Genomic DNA, 12,787 nt, shown 5'->3' on the forward strand with positions numbered 1-12,787 from the left:
AAAATAAAAGTAGACCCTTTACAGATTCGATTGATGTATTGCTCTTATCTGTAAGATCAAAACTGAAAGTGTAATTTAAGTTCTTTTCGGTCTTATCAGGAGAAGATGCCACAAAACGCATATCCGCATTAGTCGACCCCAAAGGGTTAAAGGACAATCGCACCATTCTCTTATTTCATTGCTGAGGTCACAGGTTAATCACGGTCATTAAAAAAGGTCATAAGGTTAATCCCTAAGGGGGCGGGTCAAAGTCATCAATCAAAAAAATTGACATAAGCTGCATACATAATTACTAATATTAAGAATAGAAATATATACATGAAAATTACACACACACATTTAAATTTAAAGAACTATAATAACAATATTACTAATAATATTTACATAATAATAATAATAATAATAAACTTTAAAATCTGACCTTTATATAATAAAAATTATGTATGTAAATACAAATTTAAATAACTACCTAATAATAATAATATAAACTTGCTTCCACAAATATTTTATTCCAAAAGCTCAAATCTGACATTTTATAATTTTTATAAGACATAAATACAAATTTAAAGAACTATAATAACAATACTACTATTAATAATAATACTTACAATAATACTTGCTGCAATATGAAAGGCCACCTCGATTTATATCACAATCTCGCCCAAACATAGCATCTTATATCCATATAAATGTTAAATAACAGATTTAAGAATACATTTGGGAAAAAATACCCGCACGCAACTTAAGCAGAGGAGTTTGAACCCAAATGCTATGTTATGTGTTTTATTGTTTGTACTTGCCTCCACGTTATCCGAAAACGTAAAGCTGACTAAAAATATGTTCCGTGTTTAAAAAAATATCAAATTCGCCTTAACCTTTATAAACTAGTCATCCGCGCGCTTCCGCTCTATTTATGACTGTAATTATGTGGCTTCGCACGTGACTACGTTTCGACCAATGGCTGTTTTGCCCCGTTCGGACCTGTTAGGAGTTGTTAGGACTTAGACCATTGGATGTTAGGATTGTTAGGACTTGTGTTAGGAATTAGTTCGGAAGTGTTAGGACTTATTTAGAATGTGTTAGGAATTGTAACATAACATGGTACTTTCCTTAAAGTGACAGCAGCCATTAAAATTTAGTCAGAAACACATCCAGTGTGTCTGAAATCGCATACTGTCCGAGTAGGTACTACATTTGAATTTGAATTTACTTCACGACCATTAAAAAAGTATGTTCTATATAGTATGAATATGGGTAGTATGAATGAATGCCTGCGTCCCAATGTGCACACTATCCATGCTATCCATGCTTCGAATTAGTCATTTTCAATACTATTTAGGGCAGATAGGGTGGATAGTATGCACATAGGGACGCAGGGAATGATATTCGGACATACTACATCCATGTTGTTACTGTCACATGACCTACCTGCATCAGTTGCGTCACTTCACTGCCATTCATAAATCCTCTCCCGTGGCCTCATGGGATAGTAAAGTGTCCATCCAATGCACACTTCAGAATCCGGGAGGGAGAAGTAGGTCATCCGGGTACTTTTCACCTACTGTTTTTCGAATACTATGAATTTGGACATACTACTCACCTCACATACTGTTTTTCGCATACTATATAGTAGGGAAGTATGCATTTTCGGACACAGAGATACTGTTTTGTTTTTTTTTAATAAATAAATAAATAAAATAAAGTAATAATAATAAAAACACATACATATAAACAACTAAACAATAGTTAAAATTATCTTCCTTCTTCCTTAGGACAAAATCAAGGACTACAGCGGGGGAACTATACAAGAAAAAAAATGAAATCCTCCATGAAATCTAACAGTATGTCATTCTTTTTGTTGTTAATTTGCATTAGAGACTCTTTCAAAGATTCCATTTCTAATAAAAAAAATTACATTTTGGAATGCATTTTACTTATTTATTTTTTTAATGAATGTAATATTTACCTTGCAAAATGTAAAAGATAACGACATAATCATTTTGCTTTTGTGCCGCTTATGAATGTTGCCTTTATATATGTTCGTGTCAGGTGATACATGTTACATTTCTCATCGCTTGTCATGATGGACCAATCACAGCCGTTGCATTTCTTAGATAAGACCTGCTGGTCGATTAGAATTTTTATATGAGACATAAAACTGTTAAACTAATAATTTATTTATTTATTTAATTATATGTTTAATTCTACAAATCTGTCCAATAGCCAAGTCATTCTAAATGTGAATGCGCTTCAGTGTGAGCCGCCACGCTGCACCTGACAGATGTTCGCTTACAATTCCTGTCGACAGAACATTATTTCTCGCCTCTCTTCCCCTTTAAACCGAGCGAGCTTCCCTGTTCACGGTGAGCGGGCTTCTGGTGTGCAGCTCCGCCGCGGATCAAAGGGTGACATGACTCGGCTTTGATCGGTCTTCTTCACGATACATTCATACATTCTACAGACATTTAAAGGTATGCTAACTAATAACAGATCTATTTAAAGAACATTTGCATAGAATCTTGCGATCAAACGCGTTTCATTATGTATTCAAGCTCAGATCTTTGATCACATGACAGAATGACAGATCTGATGTTACAATGTTACATTAAGTTACCAATTTAACATTATATAATTGCGACAATGTGTCAATGTAACAAGAGATCTGAGTGTCATTAATTCATGCTTGTAGTAAAAATGAAAGTGTATCACGTGTTCTAAATATTGAATATTGTTTTACATATGTCCTTTCTTTCTGTTTTAATGCTCTAAATGTATATATACATTGATTAATTCATTCTAGAGAAATATTAAGATCTATGAATGAGGGCAAATAACTCAGCACAAATAATCTAGATTATGTATTTATTAAAATTTAATGTTATGTAATATATTATTTAAAATTATAATTATATTACATTTATATCCTATGTTTTATATATATATATATATATATATATATATATATATATATCCATCTCTACCTATTTGAATGAGCATTAACTACCAAAAATATATACTTTTATTTGCTGGTCCCAGCTGTATATACATGCACAAACACATTTCTGTTTTTCTTGCTTAAAAATATCTTGCAGACATGGTTAGATGATATAATCTGTTCTACTATATTAAAGGCTTTCTGACAAGAGGTCGTGTCAAAAATGCAGACTTATGTGACTTTTCACTGCTGTGTTGTTTAACAGGATGGATTTGGACGTGGTGAACATGTTCATCATTGCCGGAGGGACGCTGGCGATCCCCATCCTGGCTTTTGTAGCCTCCTTCCTGCTCTGGCCTGCAGCTCTCATTAAAGTTTATTACTGGTAAGTGCTCTCTAGATGCTTAAATTGAATTTCACTTGAATTTCACAATAAATCTTTTTTACTAAGAGTTCATTAGTCCAAGGAAAAACATGTGCAGGTGACCTGCATTGCTCAGTACAGACACTCTGGGGAGTAATTTCAGCATTTCAACACTTGATGCTGCTGTTAAACAAGAATCACAAAAAAAAATCACACTCTGTTTATTTTAAAAGCCTTATCATTGCAATCAGTGACAGTTACACAGATCACAGGGACCAAACCATAAGATAAAGATAAAATATGTCTTTTTTTGTGCCATTAGCGACACCATACACATCAGATATGTGGAAAAAACACCACTATAATGAAACTGTTGTTTCCAGGGTCTTACTATGCGGTTGCTATGGTGTTATTTTCTCATTTAGTATTTATGTCTAATTTAATACAAATGAGTGTTATTTTAGTACCATTGAAAGACTGGTGGTTTTTATTAATATTTTTAAATTATTTTTTATTTTTATATTTTCTGTTTTTATTTTAATTTTAGTTAAAGTGTTAGTAATTTAGTTTTGTGTTTTTGCCATTTTTATTAGTTTTTTTTTTTTTTAAGTATGTCGATAGTTTTTTATTTCTATTTCAGTTTTAGTTATTTTAGTACATCAAGTTAAATGTTGAGAACTGTTGCTTTGGCATCTGTTTATTTTTATTTCAAATAACATTTTTTATGGTTTTAGTTTATTAAACTATAATAATCCTTATTAAAAATTAAATATTTAATATTTTGAATTAGTTTTTATTTTTATGTTTTCCATTTTAATTTTAGTTAAAACTTTTTTATAAATATATCTGTATAGTTTTTATTCATTTTTACTTCAGTTTTAAGTTATTTAGTACATCAAATTAAACTAAACGTTATTGCCTTGGCAACTACATAAAAAAAAATACGTTTAAGGTTTTTATATTTTATTTTATTTCAGTTAACATTTTTCTGAAATGAAATAAAATTTATAAAATCTAAATAATCTTAAATCAAGCACATGTATTTACTTGAGAACCCAAACAGCTTTAGATATGAACTTGATATCAGCTAAAAATTCTCAAAATTAAGTGGGTTTATTCTTAAAAAAAGGAGAAAAAAAAAATCTGTCCATGGGGTAAAAAAAATAAACTTATTTTCCCTTTGAATTAAGTTTATTTTTATTATCGCATGGACAGATTTTTTTTTTCAATTTTTCTTGTTTTAAACAAACTCACTTAATTTTGATACATTTTTCAGAAAACTTAACATCTTAAAAGTAATTTTGCTTCTCAAGTAAATCTATCTTGATTTAAGTTTAGACATTTGTACTGGAAAAGACAAAAACAAAATAGAATTAAAAAAAAATCAAAGTAAGAAAATAATTTTTTGCAGTGTGTGGTTTCTTGCTAATCTCTCAGGCCTCATGACTGCTTTTTCAGGTTTGGATTATTTAACACGTCTCTTATCTGATGACGGGCGGGTTGTTTAACCGGCCTCTTTTTTACTTCATGCCACTAAACTGGGTGAAGGGTTAGTCAATGCAAAGAGCTCACAATCCATGTCACAATACATATTTACAGCATGCCATTAATTCATATAGCTTTAGTTTTTTAATAATGCATTCAGTAAGCTAAATGTGTGTGTGTGTGTGTGCATTAGTCTGGTACATGCAGTGCTGCATTAGGTGCTGATGTCAGTGGAATCTTATGCAAGCTGCCCAGTAGACTTTGGTTCTCGTAATATCTGGGAGGCAAACTTTGCTCTACATGACACAGTCATCAGAACCGCTGTTTGCCTCTGGGCCAGAAAGACTGATTGATTCCTTCAATGTCACTTCTGGATTGTTTATGAACTCGTGCAAGCGTTTTATGACGGTGTTTGCCACGTCAAGCATCACTATTACTATTTCTAAAATATATGTTTAGTGCATTTCTGCTCCAGACATTAATTATAAGGCGTAGCATAAAGGACTAGTTCACCAAAAATGAAAATTTACTGAAAATGTGCTCACCCTCAGGCCATCCCAGATGTAGATGAGTTTGTTTCTTCATCAGATTTGGAGAAATGTAGCATTACATCACTTGCTCAGCAATGGATGCTCTGCAGTGAATGGGTGCCGTCAGAATGAGAGTCCAAGCAGCTGATAAAAACATCACAATAATCCACAAGTAATCCATACCACTCCAGTCCATCAGTTAATGTCTTGTGAAGCCAAAAGCTGCATGTTTGTCAGAAATAAGTCCAAAGTTTAGTGCGCTTTTAACTTCAAATCGTCCACAATCCATAATAACGCTTCCTCCAGTGAAAAAGTCCATCTCTTGTTGTGTCTCACATCAAAATCCAGCCACATATTTGTTTAGGAGTGTTTTGGACTGTTCTGACATGTAAATGGTGCATGATCTTGTGCAGATTTCTCTCCTGATTCAGATTAGATGACTGTTTCATTGGAGAAAGCAATATTATGGATAATGAACTCATATTTTAGCTGGAAGCAACGGTTTAAACGTCTTATTTAAAAGTTAAAACGTCTTAATGATAGATTTGTTTCTTACAAACATGCAGATTTCACTTCACAAGACATTAACTGATGGACTGGAGTGGTGTGGATTATTGTGATGTTTTTATGAGCTGTTTGGACTCTCATTCTGACGGCACCCATTCACTGCAGAGCATCCACTGGTGAGCAAGTGATGTAATGCGCAATTTCTATGTGATATGTTTCAATGATGAACAAGTAAACTCATCTACATCTTGGACAACTCTCATGCTAACAGCAAAGCATCAGCATTGTTTTACAGAGACCTTTTTTTTAATTTGTAACTCTTTTTGGTGATTTGTTCTACAGGTATTGGCGCAGAAGGCTGGGAATGCAGGTGGATTATGCTGAATATGAAGGATATCGCTTCTGTTACTCTCACAGAGGGACTCCAGGCACCCGTCCGTCCGTCCTCTTGTTACACGGCTTCTCTGCACACAAAGACATGTGGCTTGGTGTGGTCAAGGCAAGAAACCACAGTGGAACAGTTGCTCAACAGTTCAATTCACTATTTAACCAACAAGGATTATTTTTGGTGTTTTTAAAGGTCAAATATATAAAATGCTCAAAAATAATTCAGCATTACTTAAAATAACCAACAAATCACATGGCCTAAAGAGCACGTACTGTATGTGACATGATTTCGAAAGCATAAAATACAAGCATAGTTACATAAATCCTATTGATTGACACTGATACTCAAGAACACATGCTCTTAATATATGAATCAGATCATGAAGTAAAATAATAGTTTGACTGACTGTGCATATTTTTTTTTAATCTTTTGTAGTTTCTTCCTAAAAATATGCACCTGGTGTGTGTTGACATGCCGGGACATGAGGGTACGACCCGCAGCAGTGCTGTGGATTACTCCATCGAGGGCCAAGTCAAACGGATACATCAGGTGGGTATTTTCTGGGGGGGGGAATTATATATATATACTGTATATAATACTTAATATTTAATCATTTTTAATTGCATTTAATATTCAAATTATAATTACATGTATTACATTTTTATTTTACTAAATAATTTACATTTAATTCATTAATTAATGTAACTAATTAATTTAGAAGTATCAACAGTAATAATATTAATTTAAATTAATTTTAAAATATTTATTTTTAATTCATACAAAGAAGATCAAGAAAAGCTCAGTTTCTTAAAATCTGACACTTCAGTTCATGTACATCAACTTCATGAATTCACAGCCACTGACCCAGTTTTTCTGTTTGGCTAAACCTTTACACGGTATGTAGACTAATACGTTTCTCTTGATGACACAGTGGATTTATTAGGCTTACATCTTGAGATCTCTCTGAAGCATCTTGAGATCAGTGAAAAGCCCTTGTGTCTTCATTTTCTGTATTCTCGGCCCAGAGCTAATCAGCTTTCTTTCAACAACACAGGCTTGTGCCTAAAATAGATGCCCTTCTTCAAACCCGGGGCACTTTACTCGGTTTCCCAGCCTGAAATACGGCCCTTGTGTGTCAGGTTGATTTTGGCTCAATTAAGGCTGTCTGTTATTTAAAGCAACTTCTGCTAATTGCTGATTTGCTCAGCTGAAGTGATTATGCTGAAAGAGACATTTTCAAGAGAAAGAGAGTGCGCGTTTTGTTTTGAGGTTAAGAATGAACCTTCTTGTTTTGATGGATGCGGATTAAAAATAACTCACTTTTATCCTGCATCCTATTCACAGGTCATTGTTTGTCCTCACTGAAAGCAAAACGCTGTTTGATGCAGTCGAATTACAACCAACCGGACAAAAACTGTTAGTGATTAAATCACCTGAAATTGCTGTTTTTCTGTTTTCTTGCTGATGTTTCCTTTTTAAAACAAACTTTTAAGATGTTCATTAATACCCAGCTAACAGGCAAGGTTCTCAGAATTTCTCAAAGTTATGAACAAACGGTTTTCCAGTTACGTTAATAGAATGTTCGTTCAATCTTTACAGTATCTGATCTTTAATCATTCTCAAAACGTCGGCACAAAAACATTATTTATACATCATTCATGGAATGTTTTTTTCTGAAATGTTTCAGTTGGATGTTCGTCTAATGTGTTTTAAATGTTACCATTTGTTTTAGAATGTTCAGAGAACATTCAAAAGTAACATTTCCATGATGTTTCAAAAATGATCAAATGGAATGTTCCCTTAACGTTCGTATAACCAACTTTTCAAAACATTTCAGAACATGAGAAGTAACGTCTTTGTAACATTATCAAAACATTCTCAGAACATATTTTTGTTAGCTGGGTAGCTGATCAGATTTTCTCCTGTTTTTCTCTTCGTTTAGTTTGTGAAGAGTATCGGTTTGAACAGAAAGCCCTTCCAACTGATCGGCACGTCCATGGGAGGAAACGTGGCTGGAGTTTATGCCTCCCGTCACCCGTCTGATCTGTGCGGCGTCACGCTCATCTGTCCAGCAGGTCTGTTCTTCTTGTGTTTCTGACCGTCTCATGCCTCTTCAGCAGTGCAATCATCCTGTAATAGTTCATCAGCAACACTTCAACATTTGGAGTAAATGACCCATTCCCTAGAAATGTCTGGAATCAGTGTATTTCAGAAGGTTACTTCTGAAACTGGGTTATTATAGTTAAGGAAAGCTAAAACAAATCAAAAATATTACTTTAATTAAAATAAACACTAACTGAAATAAAATGTAAAAAATACATACGAAAAAACTTAAACCTATTTTATTTTAGCTACTTGCCAAAGCAACGTTTCACATTTTCATTTAGTTTAACTCGATTAAAAAAACGTAAAATAAAAACTGAATGAATAAAATAAAAAAAATGAATAAAATCTATATAAATATAAATGAAAACAATAACTAATGTCAAAAACACACAACAAAATTACTAAAACTTTAAATTTAAAACGAAAATGGAAAATATGAAAATATGTTTTAATTAGAATAGTATCACAGTGATACTAAAATAACACTGTTCTTATTTTCCAACCTCATGCCTGCATTAATATCCCATGACATGTACTTTGTACCAAGGAAAAAATGTTGATGAGGCCAGTGTAAGTGAAAACAATAAAATACTGATAAAGAATGTAAGAGGTTACTTGATTGTGACTTTCTTGATTAAATAAGATGTCAGGTAGATAAAAGCATTATTTTCAAAAGTCACAGAATAGATCATGAGCAACAAAAACAAATTCTGCATTTCCCCCTCAAAATACATAAACCATTTTAAAACAAAATTGATATAGTTTGCATGACATTACAAAACTATATATGACCCTGGACCACAAAACCAGTCTTAAAGTCACAATATGTAATTTTCGCCGCTAGAGGGCACGTATTCAAAATAAACAAAGAGGCAAAGGCGTAGTTTGATGACGCCGTGACTGAGTGAGGAATCATGGGATTTGTCGTCTTCATCCCCACAGCCGATGCAATCCGACGGTAAATCTCAATTTCAAGAAATTGACCCTTATGACTGGTTTTGTGGTGCACGGTCACATATGACATTGATATATCCCTGAATTGTGCTTTAATGGAAATTATTCTATTCATTGCATTAAATGTGCATATTAGCTAAAATGTGTAAAAATAAACAATGTAATTTAAATTTGATTTAGCATTAATTTAAATCTATAAAATAATCTGGGATTTTTTATAGCTGTTAATTAAATCAGTAGTAAGCAGTGTTATTTTAGTACAATAGATGTACTATTATAATTGTAATATTCTGAAGTAATATAATATGAATTTTTAATATTGAATTGAATTTTTAATACTGGTGTTTTTCCCTCAACATTTAAACAGGCTCGTATAACCCCGCTTCTTAAGAAACCCACTCTTAACCCAACTCTTTTAGAGAACTACAGACCGGTTTCCCTTCTTCCTTTCATTGCAAAAACACTTGAACGAGTTGTTCAACCAAGTCTCAGCCTTTCTCACACAGAACAACCTCCTGGACAGCAACCAATCTGGCTTCAGAAGTGGACATTCGACCGAGACTGCCTTGCTTTCAGTTGTCGAAGCCTTAAGACTGGCAAGAGCGGCTTCCAGATCTTCTATACTTATTTTGCTGGATGTGTCTGCTGCTTTTGATACGGTGAACCACCAGATTCATTAACTGTTCCCTCCTGGTGGAATGACCTGCCGTGCAGCTGAGTCCTTACCCATCTTCAAGAAACGACTAAAAACACATCTGTTCCACCTTTATTTGACCCTCTAACTCTAGCACTTTCTATTCTATTTTAATTCTACTTTATCTATATTTATCTTCTTTTTTTTAAATAAAAAAACAAACCAAAAAAAACAAACGAACACTAGCTTTCTGTTTTTTCTATTCTATCTACTTGTTTTTCTTTGTGTGTGTGTGTGTGTGTGTGTGTGTAATGTGTGTCTGTGTGTGTGAATATGTATATGTGTGTGTATATATATACACCTTGCTACGTGTACTGTGTTAGGCTAACCGAGACTTATCATTTTGCACTTATATATTGTTGCTCTTTTGTTAGTTTTGACTGCTTTTATTGTCCTCATTTGTAAGTCGCTTTGGATAAAAGCGTCTGCTAAATGACTAAATGTAAATGTAAATATATATAAATGTGAACTTTGTGTGTGTGTGTGTGTGTGTGTGTGTGTGTGTGTGTGTGTGTGTGTGTGTGTGTGTGTGCATATATGTGTGTGTATAATATATATATATACACCTAGCTACGTGTACTGTGTTAGGCTAACCGAGACTTGTCATTTGCACTTATATATTGTTGCTCTTTTGTTAGTTTTGACTGCTTTTATTGTCCTCATTTGTAAGTCGCTTTGGATAAAAGCGTCTGCTAAATGACTAAATGTAAATGTAAATGTAATAATTTAGTAGTAATATTTTGAACTTGTTTTTATTTTTATATCTTTCATTTTAATTTTAAAGTTTTAGTAATTTTTTGTGTTTTTGTAATTTTAATTAGTTTTCATTAATGTTAGTTTCAGTTTTAGTTATTTTAGTACATCAAGTTAAACTGAATGAAAATGAGAAGTGTTGCCTTGGCAACTAGATGAAATAAAAATCTTATTTTATTAATTTTAAAGTTTATTTTATTTCAAGTTTTAGTTTCTAATTAACTATAATAACCCTGGTAGTAATTCATGTTGTCAAGATTTAAGGGCCTGTATTGTTTTACTGTTACAGCAAATAAAATAAACATCATCTAAAAAAAACAAAACAATTATCAGTACAAAACATCTCCCAGGATAAATACATGCTTCTGTTGTGTAAATAAACACCAATATCTTATTCCCTAAATCAAACTCAAAGATTTCTCGGTCTGGCAGGTCTCCAGTATCCCACTGAAAGTAAGTTTGTTCAGCGTTTGAGGGAACTGGAGAAAGCTCAGGACAGTGACGGGATCCCGCTGATACCCTCCACACCAGAAGAGATGGAGGAGATGCTCAAACTGTGTTCCTATGTGCGCTTTAAGATCCCTAAACAGGTGGGTTTATGTAGTTTGATGCTTCTTATGGGAGTTTGAATCAGTTGTTAATGACTGTTTTGTTCTTCCTCTGGTTTCCTAGATTCTTCAAGGACTGGTTGACGTTCGTATTCCTAACAATGACTTCTACCGCGAGTGTGAGTGTCTCTGGTGTTTTTCCTACCTTGGTGTCTTTAGAAATAGCAGATCTATGTTCAGTTTGATCAATATCTTTTGCAGGTTTCATGGAGCTTGTCGGAGAGAAATCCAGACACTCTTTACATGAGAACATGCATCTCATTTCAACTCCTCTACAAGTTATTTGGGGGAAAAACGACCAGGTACAGATACACTTTATTAGAATTGTAGATCTGATCTCACAGTTGCAAGTTATTAATTGTGAGATTATCATAATACTGAGAAAGTAAGTCAGATTGTGAGTTTATATCTCAGAATTCTGACTTTTTTGGACTTTTGTTCTTAGAATTGCGAGTTTGTCTAATAATTGCAAGATATTAATTCTCAGAATTCTGAGAAAAAAGTCAGATTGTGAGATTGTATATCACAATTCATACTTTTGTTCTCAGATTGTGAGTTTATATCATCGATTTCAGATTTTGTTCTGACTTTTTCAGCATATTCTCAGAGTTATTAATTGTGAGATGTGAAAAAAAAGTCTGATTGTTAGTTTATATCTCACATTTCATTTTTTTCTCAAAATTGCGAGTTTATATCTCGCAGTTGCAAGTTATTAATTGTGAGAATCTCAGAATTCTGAGAAAAAAAGTCAGTATGAATTGTGAGATATAAACTCGCAATCTATTTTTATTTCGGAATTTTCACATTTTCTGACTTTCTTTCTCAAAATTGCAATTTAATTTCGCAAGTGCAAGTTATTAATTGAGAGGTTCTCAGAATTCTGAGGAAAAAAGCCAGATTGCGAATTTCTAGCTCACAATTCATATTTTTTTTCTCAAAAAAAGTTTATATCTTGGAATTCTGCCCTTTCCTGACTTTTTCTTTACTTTTTTTTTCAGCATTTTCTCAAGAGTTATTAATTGCGAGAAAAAAGTCTGTTATAAATCATTCTTACCACTTGTCTTCTTTGCAAGAATGTAATCACACACTACCGGTCAAAAGTTTGGGATCAGAATGATTTTTAATGTTTTTTACAGGAGTTTCTTCTGCTCATCAAGGTTGCATTTATTTGATCAAATATACAGGAAAAAAAATGTTATATTGTGAAATATTATTATGATGTAAGATAACGTTTTTCTATTTTAATATACATTAAAATGTCATTTATTGCTGTGATCAAAGTTGAATTTTCGGTATCATTACTCCAGTCTTCAGTGTCACATGATCCTTCAGAAATCATTCTAATATGCTGATTTATTATCAGTGCTGGAAACTGTTGTGCTGCTTCATATTTTTTTGGAACCTGTGATACTTTTTTTCAGGATTCTTTGATGAATAAAAAGTTAAAAAGAAGAGCATTTATT

The 12,787-nt window shown here is 33.0% G+C and overlaps 1 protein-coding gene across 1 annotated transcript in view; it reads left to right on the plus strand.

Moving 5' to 3' along the window:
* Window positions 1-2,331: 2,331 nt before the first annotated feature.
* abhd6a (abhydrolase domain containing 6, acylglycerol lipase a) overlaps window positions 2,332-12,787 on the plus strand; it is a 12,051-nt gene continuing 1,595 nt past the window's right edge. Inside the window, exons 1-8 of the mRNA XM_016446333.1 lie at window positions 2,332-2,471; window positions 3,201-3,320; window positions 6,164-6,320; window positions 6,645-6,758; window positions 8,152-8,284; window positions 11,149-11,306; window positions 11,389-11,443; window positions 11,526-11,626. Of these exons, the coding sequence (XP_016301819.1) occupies window positions 3,202-3,320; window positions 6,164-6,320; window positions 6,645-6,758; window positions 8,152-8,284; window positions 11,149-11,306; window positions 11,389-11,443; window positions 11,526-11,626 (837 nt within the window). The 5' untranslated portion in view covers window positions 2,332-2,471; window position 3,201. The remainder of the gene's footprint in view (window positions 2,472-3,200; window positions 3,321-6,163; window positions 6,321-6,644; window positions 6,759-8,151; window positions 8,285-11,148; window positions 11,307-11,388; window positions 11,444-11,525; window positions 11,627-12,787) is intronic.

This window comes from Sinocyclocheilus anshuiensis, unplaced genomic scaffold (assembly GCF_001515605.1).
Source record: "Sinocyclocheilus anshuiensis isolate Anshui unplaced genomic scaffold, SAMN03320099.WGS_v1.1 scaffold147, whole genome shotgun sequence".
Lineage (NCBI taxonomy): Eukaryota > Metazoa > Chordata > Actinopteri > Cypriniformes > Cyprinidae > Sinocyclocheilus > Sinocyclocheilus anshuiensis.